The 21,376-nt window shown below is 43.5% G+C and overlaps 1 protein-coding gene across 1 annotated transcript in view; it reads right to left on the reverse strand.

Moving 5' to 3' along the window:
- Positions 1 to 1,185: 1,185 nt before the first annotated feature.
- Positions 1,186 to 21,376, reverse strand: part of LOC139571344 (heparan sulfate glucosamine 3-O-sulfotransferase 6-like) — a 29,541-nt gene continuing 9,350 nt past the window's right edge. The window contains exon 2 of the mRNA XM_071394141.1: positions 1,186 to 2,514. Coding sequence (XP_071250242.1) covers positions 1,896 to 2,514 — 619 coding nt within the window. The 3' untranslated portion in view covers positions 1,186 to 1,895. The remainder of the gene's footprint in view (positions 2,515 to 21,376) is intronic.

Raw genomic sequence — 21,376 nt, forward strand, 5'->3', positions numbered from 1 at the left:
TTAAGAAGGGAAGAAATTCCACAAATTAACTTTTAACAAGGCACACCTGTTAATTGAAATGCATTCCAGGTGACTACCTGGTGAAGCTGGTTGAGAGAATGCCAATGGTGTGCAAAGTTGTCATCAAGGCAAAGGGTGGCTATTTTGAAAATCTCAAATTTAAAATATATGTTGATTTATTTAACCGTTTTTTGGTTACTACATGATACCATATGTGTTATTTCAGAGTTTTGATGTCTTCACTATTATTCTACAATGTAGAAAATAGTAAAAATAAAGAAAAACCCTTGAATGAGTAGGTGTGTCCAAACCTTTGACTGGTACTATATATTAGTCTGAAGGCCAGTAAAGATAATGAATATCGTCATGCATATATATGATAAATCACACATTAAGTAATATTTTACAAATGTGTGACAGCGACCTGGGGCCGACCCTGGTCTAAATCACCGTGACACGGGTACATGGTAGGTATAAGCACATATCCCAGAGCCTATAAACTAAACAGGCAGTTATTGATTCTGCTCAGCCATCTTCCTTCACTCCGAGTCCCGGAGGTTAAGTTTGCAATATTAATGGATCCTCTAGAATAGGGAGTATATCTGTGTCCCAAATTGCACTCTATCCCCTATATAGTGCACTACTTTTGACAATGGCTCTGGTCAAAAGTAGTGCACTATATAGGAAATAGGGTGCCATTTGGGAAGCACCCAGGGAGTGTGTCTGGGCCTGGGTGGCTCCACTGGCCAACGCCGCAGCACTGGAGTGGTCAGCAGTTTATGATGGTGAGGCCAACAGGTCAATGGGGAATCAGGGGTCAAAAATGGCCATCCCAAAGGTCTCCAATGACCCCGGTCAATTGATTGCTTACACACCAGAAAGCTTCCTCTCTGCATTAACTTCAAATTTAGCCCTGGACACTACAGGGCCATATGACCCACACCACCCTCTCTACCTCCCCTCTCTCTACACATCCGCTGGAAGACTGTGGTCTGACGTGACTGAACAGTAGATCATATGGTGTGGATATTTCAAAGAAAGGTATTTTATACTGAAATGTTGACTTATTTGATGAAAACAAGACAATTGTTTTGTAATAATAGCTTTAGTAAAATATCAGCATTTTGAAATACAGAAGTAGAAGATAAAACATTGTAATTTGATAAATGATGCTTTCCAGAAATGTACAGTCAGAGAGGTACAGTTTATTAGTTTGGTTTGAAAAAAAACAACTCAGAAAACCACAGATACACATGTAGGATATATCACAATTCTCAATAGCATAACTCTTGCAACATAAATAATAGCAAATTTACAGCACATAGAGTAAACCAACCAATATATATTTTCCCCCCCAAAAAGAGCATTGTCCAGCATTTATCCCAGCATTTATCCCAGCAATAGTCTTCTGTTAAAAAAAATGTCACATAAACATCGTTGGGATTGCATTTTAAAACCGGAAAATGGGACAACAGTAAATCATTTGTGATTACTAAAATTATTCAAGAAATGCACTTGGCTTATTGTAGTCTAGCTTATTTAAATAGTATTAGCATATTCAGGATTCATTTCTCAGATAAAAAGATTTGTCAGGCTCATGGAGCAGTTTTGTCAGAATATAAAAATGGTATTACATTGTAGTGACACAACAATCATACAAGAAAAATCACATCTGTTATTCAAGGAGTTTTAATCCCTCTCTTTAAAACCAAAAGATACTATCAGTCTCTCCCATGGGTTGGTTACATTGGTAGCACAACTCTAGCCTGTTCCCGCCAGTCCCAGCCAAAGTCACGAAGACCTGTCATCTGGTAAAACATCAGGTTGAGTGGCCAGTACAGGGCCTGTCGATCCTCTGGAGACCCATGTCTATTCCCTATGCCATCCCATTTCCATCAGTCCCAGCCAAAGTCATGGCCTGTCATTTGGTAAAACTTCATATTAAATGGCCTATAGAACTCCCTGAGCCTGAGCAGCACCTCTGGAGAGATCTCTGGATGAGGCCTTCCCTTAGACTTCCCCAGACAGCGTGGCCTGCTGCTCCCCTCAGGCTTCTTCAGGCAGGGGAAACCCTTGGTCTGGTTGAAGTAGAAGTGTTTGTCTGTGACTAACCTCTTCAGCCCCAGGAAGTCCTGCACCCTGCCCATCTCCCCGGCCGGGTCCGTCACCAGCCGCTCCCCGCTGACGAAGAGGAACTTTGAGAGGGGGAAGTAGCGCAGCCAGTTCTCCAGGTGCTTGGCGTAGATCCCGATGCGCACGGCGCTCCAGGAGGTGTCGATGAGGCACATGGTTGAGTTCCGGAAGGTCAGGCTCTGGAAGGACGGAAGGCCGGGTTGTTTCGACAGTGTCTGAGTGTAGTCGGACACAGCCCGGGTCACAGGATCTCGGACCACCACAATCAGCTTGGTGTGACGACTCAGGGCGAAGAGACGGCGAGGAGCCTCCTTGGTGACGAAGTAGCTAGGTGTCTTCTCCATAGTGATCTGGCTTTCCAACGTCCGAGGCATCAGGTTTCTGAGAGGAGAGAGAGGAGAGGAGAGGAGAGGAGAGGAGAGGAGAGGAGAGGAGAGGAGAGGAGAGGAGAGGATTGATTAGTGGTTCCCAAATATTTGGCAAACGGACCCACCAAAAGCTTCTTGGAATTTCTTGTGACCCATGAAGTAAACATAAATCTTGTTTCTATGTACCCAGTCTCAATCCTATCCTCCTGCATGTGATGCAACAGACTTTCAGACCACTGGAACCTGGCTTGTGTGTCATAAACATGACCAGATCTGCGTCCCAATCTATATTACAAATTGTGACAACATATTTATATTCCTTGTGTTATTGGAGTGTTCTGATCATCTCTTTGATGCTCTGCAGCCTTGAGAGCTTCTGATTTAGCTTTGTAAGGAGTTGGTTAGGTCTGTGATTACATCAATATAAACACCTACATTAGACGCTGGCCTCGCTGAAATGCATGTCAGATGGAAAGTAAGTCAATGAGTGGTTGCTTAAGGCAAACCACAAGGCCATAATGACCAGTGAAAAGTAATTTCCTCAGGACTTCCTCCTCATTCACAAGGCTGTTGGTGGCTGGGCTGAGAGCTGGGCTGAGTGCGCTCTCCCCCAGGCTGCCTGGACAAATATACTACGCCATGTACTGTGCATTGTATACTACTGAAGCTGCAAGAAACTCCCCAACAGACTAGCAACAGTCTGATTCTGCTTTAGCCAACAAAGGAAAACTAGACTGACACCCAGGTTAGCAGTAAAGGCTCTGATTGTGAGATGAAGGACAGCTATTAGTCTCCAAAAATGTGTCCTTTCACAGCTGGAACCATATGCTGGAACACTATCTAAAGTGTATTACCAGAAGTTTCATTTTAAAATACAAAACAGGAATCCTTCCAACTTTCCTCAAAAAAGGATCCCTTCATTTAATTTAAAATGAGAGGATTCAAATCTCACGGCGGGTTTATGTTTTAAGCATGGAGGAATGTTCCAAGTCTTCAGAAAATCCCTCATTTAATTTCCACGGATGGTTCCCTCCTGTAGCGTAGCCATGTGGTAGAGACTGAGGGTGGGTCTCAAATGGCACCCTATTTGCTATGCAGTGCATTTGGGCTATGTTCAAAATGAATGCACTATATAGGGAATAGGGTGCCATTTGAGATACATCCTGAAGGCTGTCATTGACGTGGTTGTTCTCTGGTCTCTAACTGCAGGGCTCTGGCCTGAGCTGTGTGAGGAACAAACTCCTCTCTGATCCAAATCTGATGTCCCCCACCACAAATGTGCCATGGGGCTAATACTGAAAACATGACATACAGTGGGGAGAACAAGTATTTGATACACTGCCGATTTTGCAGATTTTCCTACTTAAAAAGCATGTAGAGGTCTGTAATTTTTATCATAGGTACACTTCAACTGTGAGAGACGGAATCTAAAACAAAAATCCAGAAAATCACATTGTATGATTTTTAAGTAATTAATTTGCATTTTATTGCATGACATAAGTATTTGATACATCAGAAAAGCAGAACTTAATATTTGGTACAGAATCCTTTGTTTGCAATTACAGAGATCATACGTTTCCTGTAGTTCTTGACCAGGTTTGCACACACTGCAGCAGGGATTTTGGCCCACTCCTCCATACAGACCTTCTCCAGATCCTTCAGGTTTCGGGGCTGTCGCTGGGCAATACGGACTTTCAGCTCCCTCCAAAGATTTTCTATTGGGTTTAGGTCTGGAGACTGGCTAGGCCACTCCAGGACCTTGAGATACTTCTTACGGAGCCACTCCTTAGTTGCCCTGGCTGTGTGTTTCGGGTCGTTGTCATGCTGGAAGACCCAGCCACGACCCATCATCAATGCTCTTACTGAGGGAAGGAGGTTGTTGGCTAAGATCTCGCAATACATGGCCCCATCCATCCTCCCCTCAATACGGTGCAGTCGTCCTGTCCCCTTTGCAGAAAAGCATCCCCAAAGAATGATGTTTCCACCTCCATGCTTCACGGTTGGGATGGTGTTCTTGGGGTTGTACTCATCCTTCTTCTTCCTCCAAACACGGCGAGTGGAGTTTAGACCAAAAAGCTCTATTTTTGAATCATCAGACCACATGACCTTCTCCCATTCCTCCTCTGGATCATCCAGATGGTCATTGGCAAACTTCAGACGGGCCTGGACATGCGCCTGCTTGAGCAGGGGGACCTTGTGTGCGCTGCAGGATTTTAATCCATGACGGCGTAGTGTGTTACTAATGGTTTTCTTTGAGACTGTGGTCCCAGCTCTCTTCAGGTCATTGACCAGGTCCTGCCGTGTAGTTCTGGGCTGATCCCTCACCTTCCTCATGATCATTGATGCCCCACGAGGTGAGATCTTGCATGGAGCCCCAGACCGAGGGTGATTGACCATCATCTTGAACTTCTTCTATTTTCTTCTATTTTCTAATAATTGCGCCAACAGTTGTTGCCTTCTCACCAAGCTGCTTGCCTATTGTCCTGTAGCCCATCCCAGCCTTGTGCAGGTCTACAATTTTATCCCTGATGTCCTTACACAGCTCTCTGGTCTTGGCCATTGTGGAGAGGTTGGAGTCTGTTTGATTGAGTGTGTGGACAGGTGTCTTTTATACAGGTAACGAGTTCAAACAGGTGCAGTTAATACAGGTAATGAGTGGAGAACAGGAGGGCTTCTTAAAGAAAAACTAACAGGTCTGTGAGAGCTGGAATTCTTACTGGTTGGTAGGTGATCAAATACTTATGTCATGCAATAAAATGCAAATGAATTACTTAAAAATCATACAATGTGATTTTCTGGATTTTTGTTTTAGATTCCGTCTCTCACAGTTGAAGTGTACCTATGATAAAAATTATAGACCTCTACATGCTTTGTAAGTAGGAAAACCTGCAAAATCGGCAGTGTATCAAATACTTGTTCTCCCCACTGTATGTTTTTACAACAGATCACCTCTTTTTTCCCTACTACAGCCTCGATATGAGGGGATACGAGGATCAGGCATATAGAGAACACTCATACTACAGTAATACACCATGCAAAAAGAAGATTATGAATGTATTAGGCTTTTGGTATTCATCTCAATGTGATCTTCTGGTTCCATAAAGACATTTAAAAATTTAAAATAAACAAACAATAATGTAGAAAACATTTATTTGGCTCACCCCAACTAGGCCTGTAGCATGTTGATATTAATATTACAACATCAGAGGTCAACTAGTGACACAGAAAACATCAAAGAACAACATCTCCACTGGGATCCAGCTTTTCTACACATTCATCTCCACGGGCCTCTCTCTCCTGTCTTCCTCTTTGTTCTGAACGACTCCCACAGTGACCGATCAGTTACATAGGACAGTATTGTGCCACGTTTCTATACTTTATATAAAGGATATAAAGGAAGTGAAACTTTTCTTTACAACTACTACTACAACCCACTACAACTAAATAATTATATTTATTTCATTTGATGATTTTGCTCTTTGTTTTTTTTACAGTGATCCTTTTGGCCTGCCATACAGACGTGCCAGTCTGTTTGTGTAGTGTGTATTCAGCAGTAAGTGGATGTTTAATTCTGGCCAATCAGGCTAATGGGATCCATGCTGGACCTGTCCCAGCTTCCATTGATATCATATTTACATTCTCGAACACTGGCCTGTAATCACAGAACTCTGTAGGACTCTCTGGCTATAACACAAACCCTAAAAGGAGGCCACACACTAGAGAGAGAGAGAGGGAGGGAGGGAGGGAGGGAGGGAGGGAGGGAGGGAGGGAGAGAGAGAGGGGGGGGGGAAACACATTAACCTGGTCAGCCTTATCTCGCAAGATTAAAGCGAGACTATGTACTAGAGTGTATACCACTTCAACTGTTGTGTTTGTTCTTTATCAGATGCTGTTGGTCTTTGTATGGTTTCCAAGGGCAGCCAGGTTAGCGGAGGCTAGCTAAGCAACTTGCTGTTTCTTTTGATCACACCTTAGCCTAGCGGTAGCGCTGTTAGCATCTGGAGCAGGAATGCCGTTGTGTGTTTATCTCAATAGACCTGCTGCTATCAGCAGCCTGCAGTACTCACCGTCTGGGTGGCCCTCAGCTCTATTAGGCCCTATTTTAAAAGACCTCAGGTTAATTTGCTACTGTTTACGACCGTATTGTAGTGACTGAACTATGTTACCAACCTGAGTGTGTCAATGTCATCTCAAAAACAAGGTGAAAAGATGATGAGCTACACACTAATTCTGGAAATATAATATTTACTTAATTGTTTTTTGTTCTAAGTAGGTGACCCCTCATGAAAAAAAGACTAGTGAATTACTACACAAAACCTATTTGTGCAGTAGTGATTATGTGGAGACTTGTAGGGATTGTGTGGTGAATGTGTTGTATATGCACTACTCAAGTAGAGTTTTGTAGTGTTCAGTAGGAAACACAGTAGTGTTTCCAGTAGTAATCAGGTAGAGATTTTTACAACTTGATGTTGGTAGTAAATAAGTAGTCACAACACTACTGCCAGACTACACCGTCATTTCACGACCACAGAAGAAGACAAAACGGGAAGTAGTTGGTTGTTGTTAGCTATCTACTGTTTTTGACAATCCAATGTAATCATCTTCCATCCTTTGTCATCCTGTCTTTCATGGCCTTTATGCTGACACCATCTTTAAGTTTAACTTTCCTTTATGTTTTATGAATACTTTCATGTCATTGTTTAGCCATTTATATAACCACATCAAAAAGATTGCTAGTCAAAATGGTCTTGTGTTTACTAGCCGTATTGAAATGTAGCTATGTAGCCTCTGTTTTCATCATGCGAGCTAATAAGTATGTGTGTTTGTATCAGTGGAGGCTCCTCAGGGGAGGACCATCTCCTCAGTGAATTTCAGAAACATGTAAATAGTGAAACGTTTAAAACGTTTTTAGATAAAACTCTACTAAATATATTAAAGTCACCAAATAGTTGATTTCATACACAATGTTTTGCAATGAAGGTCTACAGTAGCCTCAACATCACTCTGTAGGGTAGCACCATGGTGTAGCCGGATGACGGCTAGTTTCCATCCTCCTCTGGGTACAATGACTTCAATACAAAACGTATGAGGCTTATGGTTCTCACCCCCTTCCATAGACTTACACAGTAATTATGACAACTTCCGGAGGACATCCTCCAACCTATCAGAGCTCTTGCAGCATGAACTGACATGTTGTCCACCCAATCAGAGGATCAGAGAATGAATATAGTACTGAAAGCATAAGCTACAGCAAGCTAGCACTGCAATGCAGTGAAAGACAATAGTTGAACAGTTTTTAACAAATTACTTTTCTTCAAAAATTAAGGAGAAGCGACAGAGAGAGAGAGAGAGAGATTTAGTATTTGTTTCACTTTCTTAGCAAATGCAGCTAGCTAGTTTAGCCTACTCAAACAACCAGCTCAAACAGAGAGGGATACTGTGTTAGCTAACTGGCTATGGCTATCCAACACTGGAACTTTTGGTTTTATAAATGTATTGCCACCGGGACCCGCCAGTGTAACTGTTAAACTCCTTGGTGACTATACACTGTACTGCATGATTGTAGCGGGTTTACTCATGAGTTAGTTCTAGTAGCTATGTTGACCGATGTTATACAGTGGTCAAAAAAGTACCCAATTGTCATGCTTGAGTAAAAGTAAAGATACATTAATAGAAAATGACTGAAGTAAAAGTGAAAGTCACCCAGTAAAAAATACTACCTGAGTAAAAGTCTAAAAGTATTTGGCTTTAAATATACTTAAGTATCAAAAGTAAAAGTAAAAGTATAAATTATTTCAAATTCCTTATATTAAGCAAATCAGACGGCACCATTTTCTTGTTTTTTAAATTTATGTATAGCCAGGGGCACACTCCAACACTCAGACATAATTTACAAATTAAGCATTTGTGTTTAGTGAGTCCGCCAGATCAGAGGCAATAGCAATGACAAGGGATGTTCTCTTGATAAGTTCAAAATGTGACATGTACTTTTGGGTGTCAGGGAAAATGTATGGACTAAAAAGTACATGATTTTCTTCAGGAATGTAGTGAAGTAAAAGTAAAAGTTGTCAAAAATATAAATAGTAATGTAAAGTACAGTTACCCCAAAAAACTACTTAAGTAGTACTTTCAAGTATTTTTTACTTAAGCCTGGTCACAGACAGCTGACATGTTGTGCACGGAAGTCCACAAGCGAAGAGATAAGGTGAGAGGAGGATAGCACGTAGATGCGAGAAGAAATTATACAACGATCAAAGGGATGCTGTATGTACAGTTGAAGTCAGAAGTTTACACACACTTAGGTTGGAGTCATTAAAACTCGTTTTTCAACCACTCCACAAATTTCTTGTTAATAAATTATAGTTTTGGCAAGTCGGTTAGGACATCTACTTTGTGCATGACACAAGTCATTTTTCCAACAATTGTTTACAGACAGATTATTTCACTTATAATTCACTGTATCACAATTCCAGTGGGTCAGAAGTTTACATACACTACGTTGACTGTGCCTTTAAACAGCTTGGAAAATTCCACAAAATGATGTGATGGCTTTAGAAGCTTCTGATAGGCTAATTGACATCATTTGAGTCAATTGGAGGTGTACCTGTGGATGTATTTCAAGGCCTACCTTCAAACTCAGTGACTCTTTCCTTGACATCAGGGGAAAATCAAAAGAAATCCGCCAAAAATTGTAGACCACTACAAGTCTGGTTCATCCTTGGGAGCAATTTCCAAACGCCTGAAAGTACCACGTTCATCTGTACAAACAATAGTACGCAAGTATAAACACCATGGGACCATGCAGCCGTCATACTGCTCAGGAAGGAGGCACGTTCTGTCTCCTAGAGATGAACGTACTTTGGTGCGAAAAGTGTAAATCAATCCCAGAACAACAGCAAAGAACCTTGTGAAGATGCTGGAGGATGCTGGAGGAAAAAAAGTATCTATAAAACGAGTCCTATATCGACATAACCTGAAAGGCCGCTCAGCAAGGAAGAAGCCACTGCTCCAAAACCGCCATAAAACAGCCAGACTACGGTTTGCAACTGCACATGGGGACAAAGATCGAACTTTTTGGAGAAATGTCAAATGGTCTGATGAAACAAAAATAGAACTGTTTGGCCATAACAACCATCGTTATGTTTGGAGGAAAAAGGGGGAGGCTTGCAAGCCGTATAACACCATCCCAACCGTGAAGCACGGGGGTGGCAGCATCATGTTGTGGGGGTGCTTTGCTGCAGGAGGGACTGGTGCACTTCATAAAATAGATAGCATAATGAGGAAGCCTCCAGTGGGCAGCTGGATGGAGGTGCTCTTATTCTCCATGGACTTTACAGTCTCCCAGACCTTTTTGGAGTTTGTGCTACAGGATGAAAATTTCTGTTTGAAAAAGCTAGCCTTTGCTTTCCTGACTGTATATTGGTTTCTAACTTCCCTGAAAAGTTGCATATTGCGGGGGCTATTCGATGCTAATGCAGTACGCCACAGGATGTTTTTGTGCTGGTCAAGGGCAGTCAGGTCTGGAGTGAACAAAGGGCTATATCTGTTCTTTGTTCTACATTTTTTTGAATGGGGCATGCTCATTTAAGATGGTGAGGAAAACACTTTTAAAGAACAACCAGGCATCCTCTACTGCCGGAATGAGGTCAATATCCTTCCAGGATACCCGGGCCAGGTCGATTAGAAAGGCTTGCTCGCTGAAGTGTTTTAGAGAGCGTTTGACAGTGATGAGGGGTGGTCGTTGGACCGCGGACCCATTACGGACGCAGGCAATGAGGCAGTGATCACTGAGATCCTGGTTGAAGACAGCAGAGGTGTATTTAGAGGGCAGGTTGGTCAGAATTATATCTATGAGTGTGCCCATGTTTACGGATTTAGGGTTGTACCTGGTAGGTTCCTTGATAATTTGTGTGAGATTGAGGGCATCTAGCTTAGATTGTAGGACGGCCGGGGTGTTAAGCATATCCCAGTTTAGGTCACCTAACTGTACAAACTCTGAAGATAAATGGGGGGCAATTAATTCACATATGGTGTTCAGGGCACAGCTGGGGGCTCAGGGGGGTCTATAACATGTGGCAACAGTGAGATATTTCTGGAAAGGTGGATTTTTAAAAGTAGAAGCTCGAACTGTTTGGGCACAGACCTGGATAGCATGACAGAACTCTGCAGGCTATCTCTACAGTAGATTGCAACTCCACCCCCTTTGGCAGTTCTATCGTGGTGGAAAATGTTGTAGTTGGGGATGGAAATTTCAGAATTTTTGGTGGCCTTCCTAAGCCAAGATTCATACACGGCTAGGACATCAGGGTTGATGGAGTGTGCTAAAAGCAGTGAAAAAACAAACTTAGTGAGGAGGCTCCTGATGTTAACATGCATGAAACCAAGGCTTTTACGGTTACAGAAGTAAACAAATGATAGCGCCTGGGGAATAGTAGTGGAACTGGGGGCTACAGGGATTCAAGGCATAATGTACAGACAAGGTAGGGTAGGATGTGAGTACAGTGGAGGTAAACCTATGCGTTGAGTGACGATGAGAGAGGTTTCATCTCTGGAGGCATCAGTTAACCTAGGTGAGGTCTCTGCATGTGTGTGGGGTGGGACGAAAGAGATATCTAAGGCATTTTGAGTGGGACTGAGGGCTCTACAGTGAAATAAAACAATAAAATCTATCCAAGACAGCAGTAGACAAGGCATATTGACATTAGAGAGAGGCATATTGACATTGGAGAGAGGCATAAAGCAGTCACAGGTGTTGATCAGGAGAGCTAAGACAACAACGGGTAAATGGCGATGAGTGGGCAGAGTGGGTCAGTTAGGTACGTACAGGACCTGAGTTTGAGGCTGGGGCCGACAGATAAACAAAATTAAGTACCGTGTTATTGAAACAGTACAGGGGGCATCAGCTGTGTAGCCGAGTGATCATAGGGTCAAAAGAGCAGCAGTAGGTGAGTCAGGGTACTGTTCGGTAGTCACTACTACGCTAGGCGAGCAGGGGACACAGCGTTCAGAAAAGCTAGCGGGTTTGTCATTATGGGGTATTGTGTGTAGATTGATGAGGAACATTTTTAATTTAATCCATTTTAGAATAAGGTTGTAAATTAACAAAATGTGGAAAAAGTCAAGGGGCCTGAATACATTCCGAATGCACTGTAACTACAGTTAGAAACTTGAGGAAATATCATGTGAAATAGTATAGTAGGGACACAGTAGTGAGACAAGAAGATGTCAGTAGTGATTTTGAATATGCAAACAGTAGTAAATGTTTTCAATAGTAATCCAAAAGGTTTTATGTAGGGAATGAAAAAGGATCAGGAGCAATTCAGTAGTGCTCAGTAGTGACACAACACTACAGACACAGATGGCAGTAGTTATTCAATAAGGATTGAGTAGGCATACAGCAGTAATCTGTATGGGGGAATACTTTCTTACAATATATCGTGTTGTATCGTTTTGACCATATCACAATATTATTTTTGTGCTCGTTGGCTTTTGTGCTAGTTGGCTGAGCACCAAAACTCCAGTATTTTTCATTCATAGTTCTCCATCTTCTTTTTAAATAGGTAGCCAATTTGTTTTCAGCACTTTAATGACTGATCAAAACCCTCTGAGCAATAAATAATGAAAAAGGTTGGAAACAAGGTTCGAGTCCCAAGTGGAACGGGTCAAGTCCAAGTCGTGCTTTCTAAGAGCAAGTTGAGTCACACGTTTTTTAAAGTAAAAAAAATCTATACATGCAATGACTTGTTCAACTACTGTCACGCCCTGATCTGTTTCACTTGTCCTTGTGATTGTCTCCACCCCCTCCAGGTGTCACCCATCTTCCCCATTATCCCCTGTGTGTTTATACCTGTGTATATATGTGTTTGTCTGTTGCCAGTTCATCTTGTTTGTCAAGTCAACCAGCATTTTTCTCAGCTCCTGCTTTTCCCCAGTCACTCTTTTTCTCTCCCTCCTGGTTTATACCATCGCCTGTCCAGACTTTGAGCCTGCCTGCCTGACCACTCTGCCTGCCCATGACCCTGAGCCTGCCTGCTGTCCTGTACCTTTGCCCCACTATTCTGTATTATCGACCACTGCCTGCCTAGACCTGTCGTTTGCCTGCCCCTGTTGCTGTAATAAACAATGTTACTTCAACACAGTCTGCACTTGGGTCTTACCTGAAACGGTATAACTACAAATCTTTGTCTATTTATTGAGGCAACCAGACAGCCCTTTTCATTATTTTGTCTTCAACATATGTTGATTAGCCTATGACATTGTAAAATAGGGACCTTGTAGCAGTGTTAAGGGCATGAAAACAGCAGGTGTGTACATTTATTTACAGGTCTTGGTGATCCAATGGTGAAAGTGCCATATCATACAAAATAAACAAGTAAATTTACCAAATATACACTGGCAATAGCCCAAAATAAATTGCCTCTGCATCAGGCTTAACCTGTTCTATCTGAACAGATACAGGTAGAGGGCAAGACTGCACAGCCTATGTGATGTTCACCAATAGTGAAATATGTAGTGTTCACCAGTAGTGAAATATGTAGTGTTCACCAGTAGTGAAATATGTAGTATTCACCAGTAGTGAAATATGTAGTATTCACCAGTAGTAAAATATGTAGTGTTCACCAGTCGTGAAATATGTAGTGTTCACACATACTGAAATATGTAGTGTTCACCAGTAGTGAAATATGTAGTATTCACCAGTAGTGAAATATGTAGTATTCACTAGTAGTGAAATATGTAGTGTTCACACGTAGTGAAATATGTAGTGTTTACCAGTAGTGAAATATGTAGTATTCACCTGTAGTGAAATATGTAGTGTTTACCAGTAGTGAAATATGTAGTATTCTCCTGTAGTGAAATATGTAGTGTTCACACATAGTGAAATATGTAGTGTTTACCAGTAGTGAAATATGTAGTATTCACCTGTAGTGAAATATGTAGTGTTAACTAGTAGTGAAACGTACCAATATATCACTCATTACTACATAAATCACTGCTGTTTTACTACACATCTCAATAGCAATCAAGTAGTAAAACCAGTAGTGTACATAAATCACTGATGTTTTACTACACATCTCAATAGCAATCAAGTAGTAAAACCAGTAGTAATTCAGTACTACTTTTTCATGAGTGAAGCTCACTCGTAAAACACAACATCTGGGCATTAACGTGTGTGTGTGTATCAGTGTTGTACAGTATAAAGCTGGCCCCCTCAGGTACAGTAAACGCAGTGGCCATTATAACTGGTCCAATGGAGGGTTGATACAGTAAGAGCCCATGTGTGTAAACACAGGACAGGAGTGTTGATTTAAAAGGTGGCCTCACTCTCAGAGGAACACACATAGACACACCCACCAAACACACACACACGCGCATACACACATGAATGCACACTCAGCCTCACTCTCTGATGCAGGAGCAGCAAACACTTTACACTGCTACCAGCGGCACAGGATACTCCTATGTGTGTGTGTGTGTGTGTGTGTGTGTGTGTGTGTGTGTGTGTGTGTGTGTGTGTGTGTGTGTGTGTGTGTGTGTGTGTGTGTGTGTGTGTGTGTGTAAATGTTGGTACCAGAGTGTGTGTGAAACAGAGCTGCAGAGGATATGAGAGAAGTGCTGCTGGTCCCTGGGTAGGGAATGTTTTCCCTGCTGGTCCCTGGTTAGGGAATGTTTTCCCTGCTGGTCCCTGGTTAGGGAATGTTTTCCCTGCTGGTCCCTGGGTAGGGAATGTCTTAAGCTCAGCCTCTCTCTCTCTCTCTCTCTCTCTCTCTCTCTCTCTCTCTCTCTCTCTCTCTCTCTCTCTCTCTCTCTCTCTCTCTCTCTCTCTCTCTCTCTCTCTCTCTCTCTCTCTCTCTCTCTCTCAGGGATACTTCCATCGGAGATTGTAAATTATGAGTACACACAGTATCCAGGAATGTTGAGAAGACTTTCTGTACTCAATTCCCATCACTGGGGACTGTATTTCTGTCACTACAAGTTCAGTGTCATCTGCAGGGTTAAACACACTGTGAGATCATGAGATTAACCCTCTGTCCCATGCTTTAGACTCAATACTCTGCTACTCTGCAGAGAGAAAGGCTTGTCATTACTGGGAGGAAAGAATGAAGGCTTCAGGAGTTCGTTTTTTTCAATTGCTAACAAGCATCGGTCAATACTGAAGCCACTTTTTCAAAACTCTTCACACAGTGCAATACCAACATGCATCTTGGCCAAACAGTTCATCTCACCACCAAAACTCACTCAAACCACCAAAACACTTCATACATGTCTCAAAATAAACTCGTTCCACCATAACACTGGCAACAATTCTCACTCAGAAAGCGTACATTGTCACTCATAACACACTGACCTAAAAAACACTAACAGCAGGGAGCATTACATCAATTATTAACTTTTCTCTTTGAAGTTTGAATGATTTTTCACATAAATCAGTATTTCATTATAGAATAAGAATAACACATTTTCACTTTATTGACTGTACTGAAGTATATGTAACAAGAATGAATCAGAAATGCAGCAATTTGCTTCGATAGCCTTTATTTTTTCTGTATCTTTGCATATAGTAATTTACTTGTGAAAATAAAAAGTTTAAACAAAAAAACGAATTCCTGAAATTACAGGGCTGCGGTAATAACGACAAAAAAACAAACATCAACAACATGTATAGTATAATCACTCATACTGTACAGTACTGTGAGGGTTCTAGTTCTCCCTCTCTCCTGCATTTGGTCACAAGTTCTCAGCAACATCACATCTTATGTCTTCTCTGGCGATGCATCTTGGAAAGTATCTTCTGGAATGTCTAGTCCAACCCTGGCAGTCTTCAGGAGAAGTGTCTCTACACCCTGGCAGTCTTCAGGAGGAGTGTCTCCACACCCTGGCAGTCTTCAGGAGAAGTGTCTCCACACCCTGGCAGTCTTCAGGAGAAGTGTCTCCACACCCTGGCAGTCTTCAGGAGAAGTGTCTCCACACCCTGGCAGTCTTCAGGAGAAGTGTCTCCACACCCTGGCAGTCTTCAGGAGAAGTGTCTCCACACCCTGGCAGTCTTCAGGAGAAGTGTCTCCACACCCTGGCAGTCTTCAGGAGAAGTGTTTCCACACCCTGGCAGTCTTCAGGAGAAGTGTCTCTACACCCTGGCAGTCTTCAGGAGAAGTGTCTCTACACCCTGGCAGTCTTCAGGAGAAGTGTCTCTACACCCTGGCAGTCTTCAGGAGAAGTGTCTCCACACCCTGGCAGTCTTCAGGAGAAGTGTCTCTACACCCTGGCAGTCTTCAGGAGAAGTGTCTCCACACCCTGGCAGTCTTCAGGAGAAGTGTCTCTACACCCTGGCAGTCTTCAGGAGAAGTGTCTCTACACCCTGGCAGTCTTCAGGAGAAGTGTCTCTACACCCTGGCAGTCTTCAGGAGAAGTGTCTCTACACCCTGGCAGTCTTCAGGAGAAGTGTCTCCACACCCTGGCAGTCTTCAGGAGAAGTGTCTCTACACCCTGGCAGTCTTCAGGAGAAGTGTCTCCACACCCTGGCAGTCTTCAGGAGAAGTGTCTCCACACCCTGGCAGTCTTCAGGAGAAGTGTCTCCACACCCTGGCAGTCTTCAGGAGAAGTGTCTTCACACCCTGGCAGTCTTCAGGAGAAGTGTTTCCACACCCTGGCAGTCTTCAGGAGAAGTGTCTCCACACCCTGGCAGTCTTCAGGAGAAGTGTCTCCACACCCTGGCAGTCTTCAGGAGAAGTGTCTCTACACCCCGCATTCATGGCATCCAGTAAGGACATCTGGTCATGTGGATGGTGGTCATAAACCTTCCACCTCTATGCAGAGAAAAACTCCTCTATGGGGTTTAGGAAGGGGGAGTATGGAGGCAGGAATAGTACTGACATCCTGGGATGTGCAGCAAACCAGTCTGTGACTGCAGCAGAGTGGTGGAATGCCACATTATCCCACACAACAACAAAGGTAGGGGAGTTTCTTGCCCCTCTCTCCTCCGCTGGCACAAGTTGATTATGCAGGTCATCAAGAAAAGAACTGAGCCTCTCTGTATTGTAGGGGCCAATGAGTGGTTTGTGTAACAGCAAACCATCACTGGACAGTGCAGCACACATTGTGATGTCAGCTGCTCTCTGGCCTGGGACATCCACGGTTGCTCTCTGTCCAATCACATTTCTTCCCCTGCGGCGTGTTTTTGCCAGGTTGCATCCAGCTTCATCCACAAAGATGAATGTATGTGCAGGTTGCCTGGCTTCCATCTCCATTACTCTCTAAAATACAGTAAATCCACAGTTTTACAGTACTTTCCATTATGCGTAGCTGTGTATGTACCCTGTTTGGTTATTGAACAGACATCTTACCTGGACATATTGATACCAGAGTTCTTTCACGTGTTCACCGTTTCTCTCAAAGGGTACAGTGTACAACTGCTTCATCCTTATTTTATGTTTCTCTAGGTGTCACGACTTCCGCCGAAGTCGGTCCGTCTCCTTGTTCGGGCGGCGTTTGGCGGTTGACGTCACCGGCTTTCTAGCCACCACCGATCCACTTTTAATTTTCCATTTGTTCTGTATTTGTATTACACACCTGGCTTCACTCAACCAATTACTTGTTCATTATTTAACCCTCTGTTCCCCATGTTGTGTTTGTGAGTGATTGTTTTTTGTAATTCGGTCCGTCTTTGTGGGCTCGAGATGTTACTTTGTAAATTTGTCTTTTTGAGTAAATACGTTGATTACTCATATCTGCTGTCCTGCGCCTGACTCTCTACACCAGCTACACACAGGACCCTTACACTAGGACTCTGGCAATTGTCATTGTGCTGACCGTATTACCATGTCAACAATGTCAATTTCCTGTGCATCTGATAATATTCTGCCTCTCCCTCCTGTGGGATGCAACCTTTAGATCTTACTGAAAAACACAAAACAATCAATATATTTCAATATGTCAGTACATGTAAAAATGTGAACATACTGTATTGTACTCTAATGTAGTTCAATTATCATTGAAGGATGCACATCTCACCTGTTGTTTTGCCGGAAAATTTGTACTAATGATGCAACTGTTGAACGCTGCGAATTTGGTTGCACCCTTAAACCGGCCTCTCTCAAAGAGAGACCATGGTTTACAACATGGTCAATCATTGTGGCCCTTATCTCATCAGAGACCACCGCTCTTGGTCTTCCTCTCCTTTGTCCTCCACGCATTCTCCCTCCCTGCCACTCTTCTTTCCCCACCAACCTGTCTTCCTTGATCTATGTTTCCAAATTAAATCCTTCCGAAGCCGTCCTCTTTTGTCTGTTTGGTAACGAGACTAAAAACAGGACACTTGGGTAGGCTTTCAGCTGAAATCGCAATTAGCTGTGTTTGGAAAGATTAAATATTGTGCTGAGATTTTCTGTTTCAATCTGGTTACTGTAGAAATGCACGACATTTGCCATCATTCTGTTTTGAATGTGTTTTTAACAGTTTTGGAAACAGTGTTTTAGCATTTGAAAACGTGCTGCAAATATATAGTTTGCAGGTGGTGGAGTATGAGCGAGAAAAGAGTTCATGGATTTCGGAGAATGTGGTCATTGAATGCATTTTGTGTGAAAGCAATGACAAATGATTCACAGTTTGGTCCACATACATGTGTGTGTGTGTGTGCATGTTTTGTGTGTGTGTGCGTGTTTTGTGTGTGCGTGTTTTGTGTGTGCGTGTTTTGTGTGTGTGTGTGTGTGTGTGTGTGTGGTAAAGTAGCATTGCATAGTAGAACCTAATTCAGTACACACCAAGGCTGCCTGACTACACACACAGCAGGAAATGGTGAGACGGAGAGCTCTATTTGTTGAGGAGGTGTAGATCAGTGAGGTAGGTCAGTAAGAAAGACCTAAAGAATGTGTCTACCAGGGGGAAAGTGAACATGACAACTAATACAGAGATTACTACAGCAGGTAACGTTGAGAAGAATGAGTGAGTAGCAGTCTCACAGCTTCCTCAGGAGAGGGAATAACAGAGTCTGTGTGCATGTACACTCTTAGAAAAAAGAGTCCCCATAGGAGAACCCTTGGAAGAACACTTATTGGTTTCAGGTAGAACCCTTTTGGTTCCAGGTAAAATCATTTTGAGTTCCATGTAGAACCCTTTCCACAGAGGGATCTACACAGAACCCAAAATGGTTCTACCTGAAACCAAAAAGGGTTCTCCTTTTGGAACCATTTTTTCTAAGAGTGTAGAGAGAGAGAGAGAAACAGAGAGAGGAGAGAGGGAGAACAGCTCAAGACTCCAGACTGACTACTGCAGGATAAAGCCTGACATTCCAACTGCAGAATTAAAAAGATAGAGAGAGAGAGCGTTGGAGAGATAATACTTTTTTTTCTGAGAGAGCAAGAGATGGGAGAGTATACTGTATGTGTATGAGAGAGTGAAAGACAGAGAAAAGTGTCTGCCCCCCTCTGTCTGCCTCCCTCTGTCTGCCCCCCTATGTCTGCCCCGTCTGTCTGCCTCCCTCTGTCTGCCCCCCTATGTCTGCCCCCACTGTCTGCCTCCCTCTGTCTATACCCCTCTGTCTGCCCCACTCTGTCTGCCCCCCTATGTCTGCCCCCTCTGTCTGGCCCCCCCTGTCTGCCCCCCTCTGTCTGCCTCCCTCTGTCTGTCCCCCTCTGTCTGTCCCCCTGTCTGACCCCCTCTGTCTGCCTCCCTCTGTCTGTCCCCCTGTCTGACCCCCTCTGTCTGTCCCACCTCTGTCTGCCCCCTTCATCCACCCCCTCTGTCTCCCTCCCTCTGTCTGACCCCCTCTGTCTGCCTTCCTTTGACTGCCCGCCTCTGTCTTATCGAATGGGAAAATCAGCCTGTGTGTTCCACTGTGTTACTGCCTGGCCCACAGTGGGTTAGCTGTTGGCTGTGAGGATTTATCCGTGGGTGACCCCACCCTGAGATGAACCGATGAACAGACAAGAGGAGGAGGAAGAGAGAGATGGACAGATTACTGGATGGTCACTTCCTTCCTCCCTCAGCCTGACCCCAGTGATGTAATTGATAACACTGTAAAACGAGCCTCTATACCAGGGGTACTCAAGTACTATTTGAGAAGGTCCGGTCACACAGATTTCCTAGGTGGCAAAGGTCCGAATGGATATTGTTCTTTTTCGGCGTAATAACAAACCCCCACCTTGCAACCCATGCGACCCCAAACTGTTCACACCCCTCTTGTTGGCAGAGAGAACATTTTGCAGTTTTATAGCTAATTTCCCCCAATTTTACAAATTTTGCATGAGGCAGAGAATTGTTTGCTGTTTTAAAGCTCATTCCCTGCAATTCTACAAAATTGTCCATGTCTTACGTGTGTTCAGATGATACCAGGGGTCGAATCCCTACTGAGTTCCCCCCCAAAGGTGTTTTACCTTGTTCTGGGTCTGCATCTGGACCGCTGTCCACCAGTTGACTATGGGGGCTCTAGTAACTTCATTAGGTTAAATTGTTCCGAGGGTTTCAGTATGAAATCATGCACTGCCCTGTAGTTATTCTTACTAACAACTACCTTTATGGAAAAGCAGAAAACCCAGTATCAGCACTCCAGCCTTGATACAGTCTTGTGAAATCTTAAGGGCTTCTTATGATGCTATAAGCAGGGTTGTCTTTTTGAGAACTTTATAAAAGCAGCTTCTTCCCTTTTGAACCAAAGTTAAACATTATCGTCTTATACTATACATAATGCTAAAGTGTTCTTTCCCCAGGGTCTGCTACCGTGCTTAAACGCCCACATGTTTCCATTAATTAGCTAGCTTTTCCAAATGAATAAAACTTACAAGTACACCTCAGAACTCTCTAATGGACTCAATATGGGCTCCAACCATTGGCCATCTGGCATCTACCCAACTCTAGACCAATGAGAAGACTCAATACTAGACTGCAGTGAAAAACCACTTCCTAAACTGTTAAAATGTCCCACTCCTTGTGGTTGTCGGCCCATCCTTGACTTGTTTTAATTGAGGAATGGGGATTATTGCTGGCAGAACACAGGGACTGCAGCTAATGGGAAAGCTCCAGTGTTTGTCATTACGGGACCGATCCACACCCAGTAAGTGGTGTGTGTGTGTGTGTGTGTGTGTGTGTGTGTGTGTGTGTGTGTGTGTGTGTGTGTGTGTGTGTGTGTGTGTGTGTGTGTGTGTGTGTGTGTGTGTGTGTGTGTGTGTGTGCGCGCGCGCGCGTGCGTGCGTGCGTGTGTGTGTGAGAGAGAGAGAGAGCGTGTCTCTAAAATACACAGTACAACAAAGAGAGAGAGAGAGCAATTTTGTGAGAGAGAAAGTCTTTTTTTCTTCAGATTTCACATTGTGAACTTCCCAGATAATGTTCACATTCCGCAGACAATTTCTTCCAGAGATCTCCTTCAGGCAGAGTTCTCCTTTTAATCAGTCACATTTCCTCACAATTAAACATAACCACCGCACCAGTAACCAATTCCTGTTACGCTATTAAAGACAACCCATAACATTTTTCCAACTACCCTGGTGTAACAAGCACTATGCTCTACCAACTGAGCTACAAAGGACCATTACTCTCTCTCACCCAGCCAGCCAGCCAGCCAGCCAGCCAGCCAGCCAGCCAGCCAGCCAGTCATTAAACAGAGATGGTTTAATGGCTGAGACAGCAAACACACACTAAGCTGTCAAGGATCCAATAGCCTCTCTAGACAGAAGATGGTAGGCTGGGTGATGGGGGTAGAGGTCAACTTAAAGTCAGTGATCCAGTAGCCTCTCTAGACAGAAGATGGTAGGCTGGGTGATGGGGGTAGAGGTCAACTTAAAGTCAGTGATCCAGCAGACTCTCTAGACAAAAGATGGTAGGCTGGGTGATGGGGGTAGAGGTCAACTTAAAGTCAGTGATCCAGTAGCCTCTCTAGACAGAAGATG

Source organism: Salvelinus alpinus, chromosome 3 (assembly GCF_045679555.1).
Source record: "Salvelinus alpinus chromosome 3, SLU_Salpinus.1, whole genome shotgun sequence".
Lineage (NCBI taxonomy): Eukaryota > Metazoa > Chordata > Actinopteri > Salmoniformes > Salmonidae > Salvelinus > Salvelinus alpinus.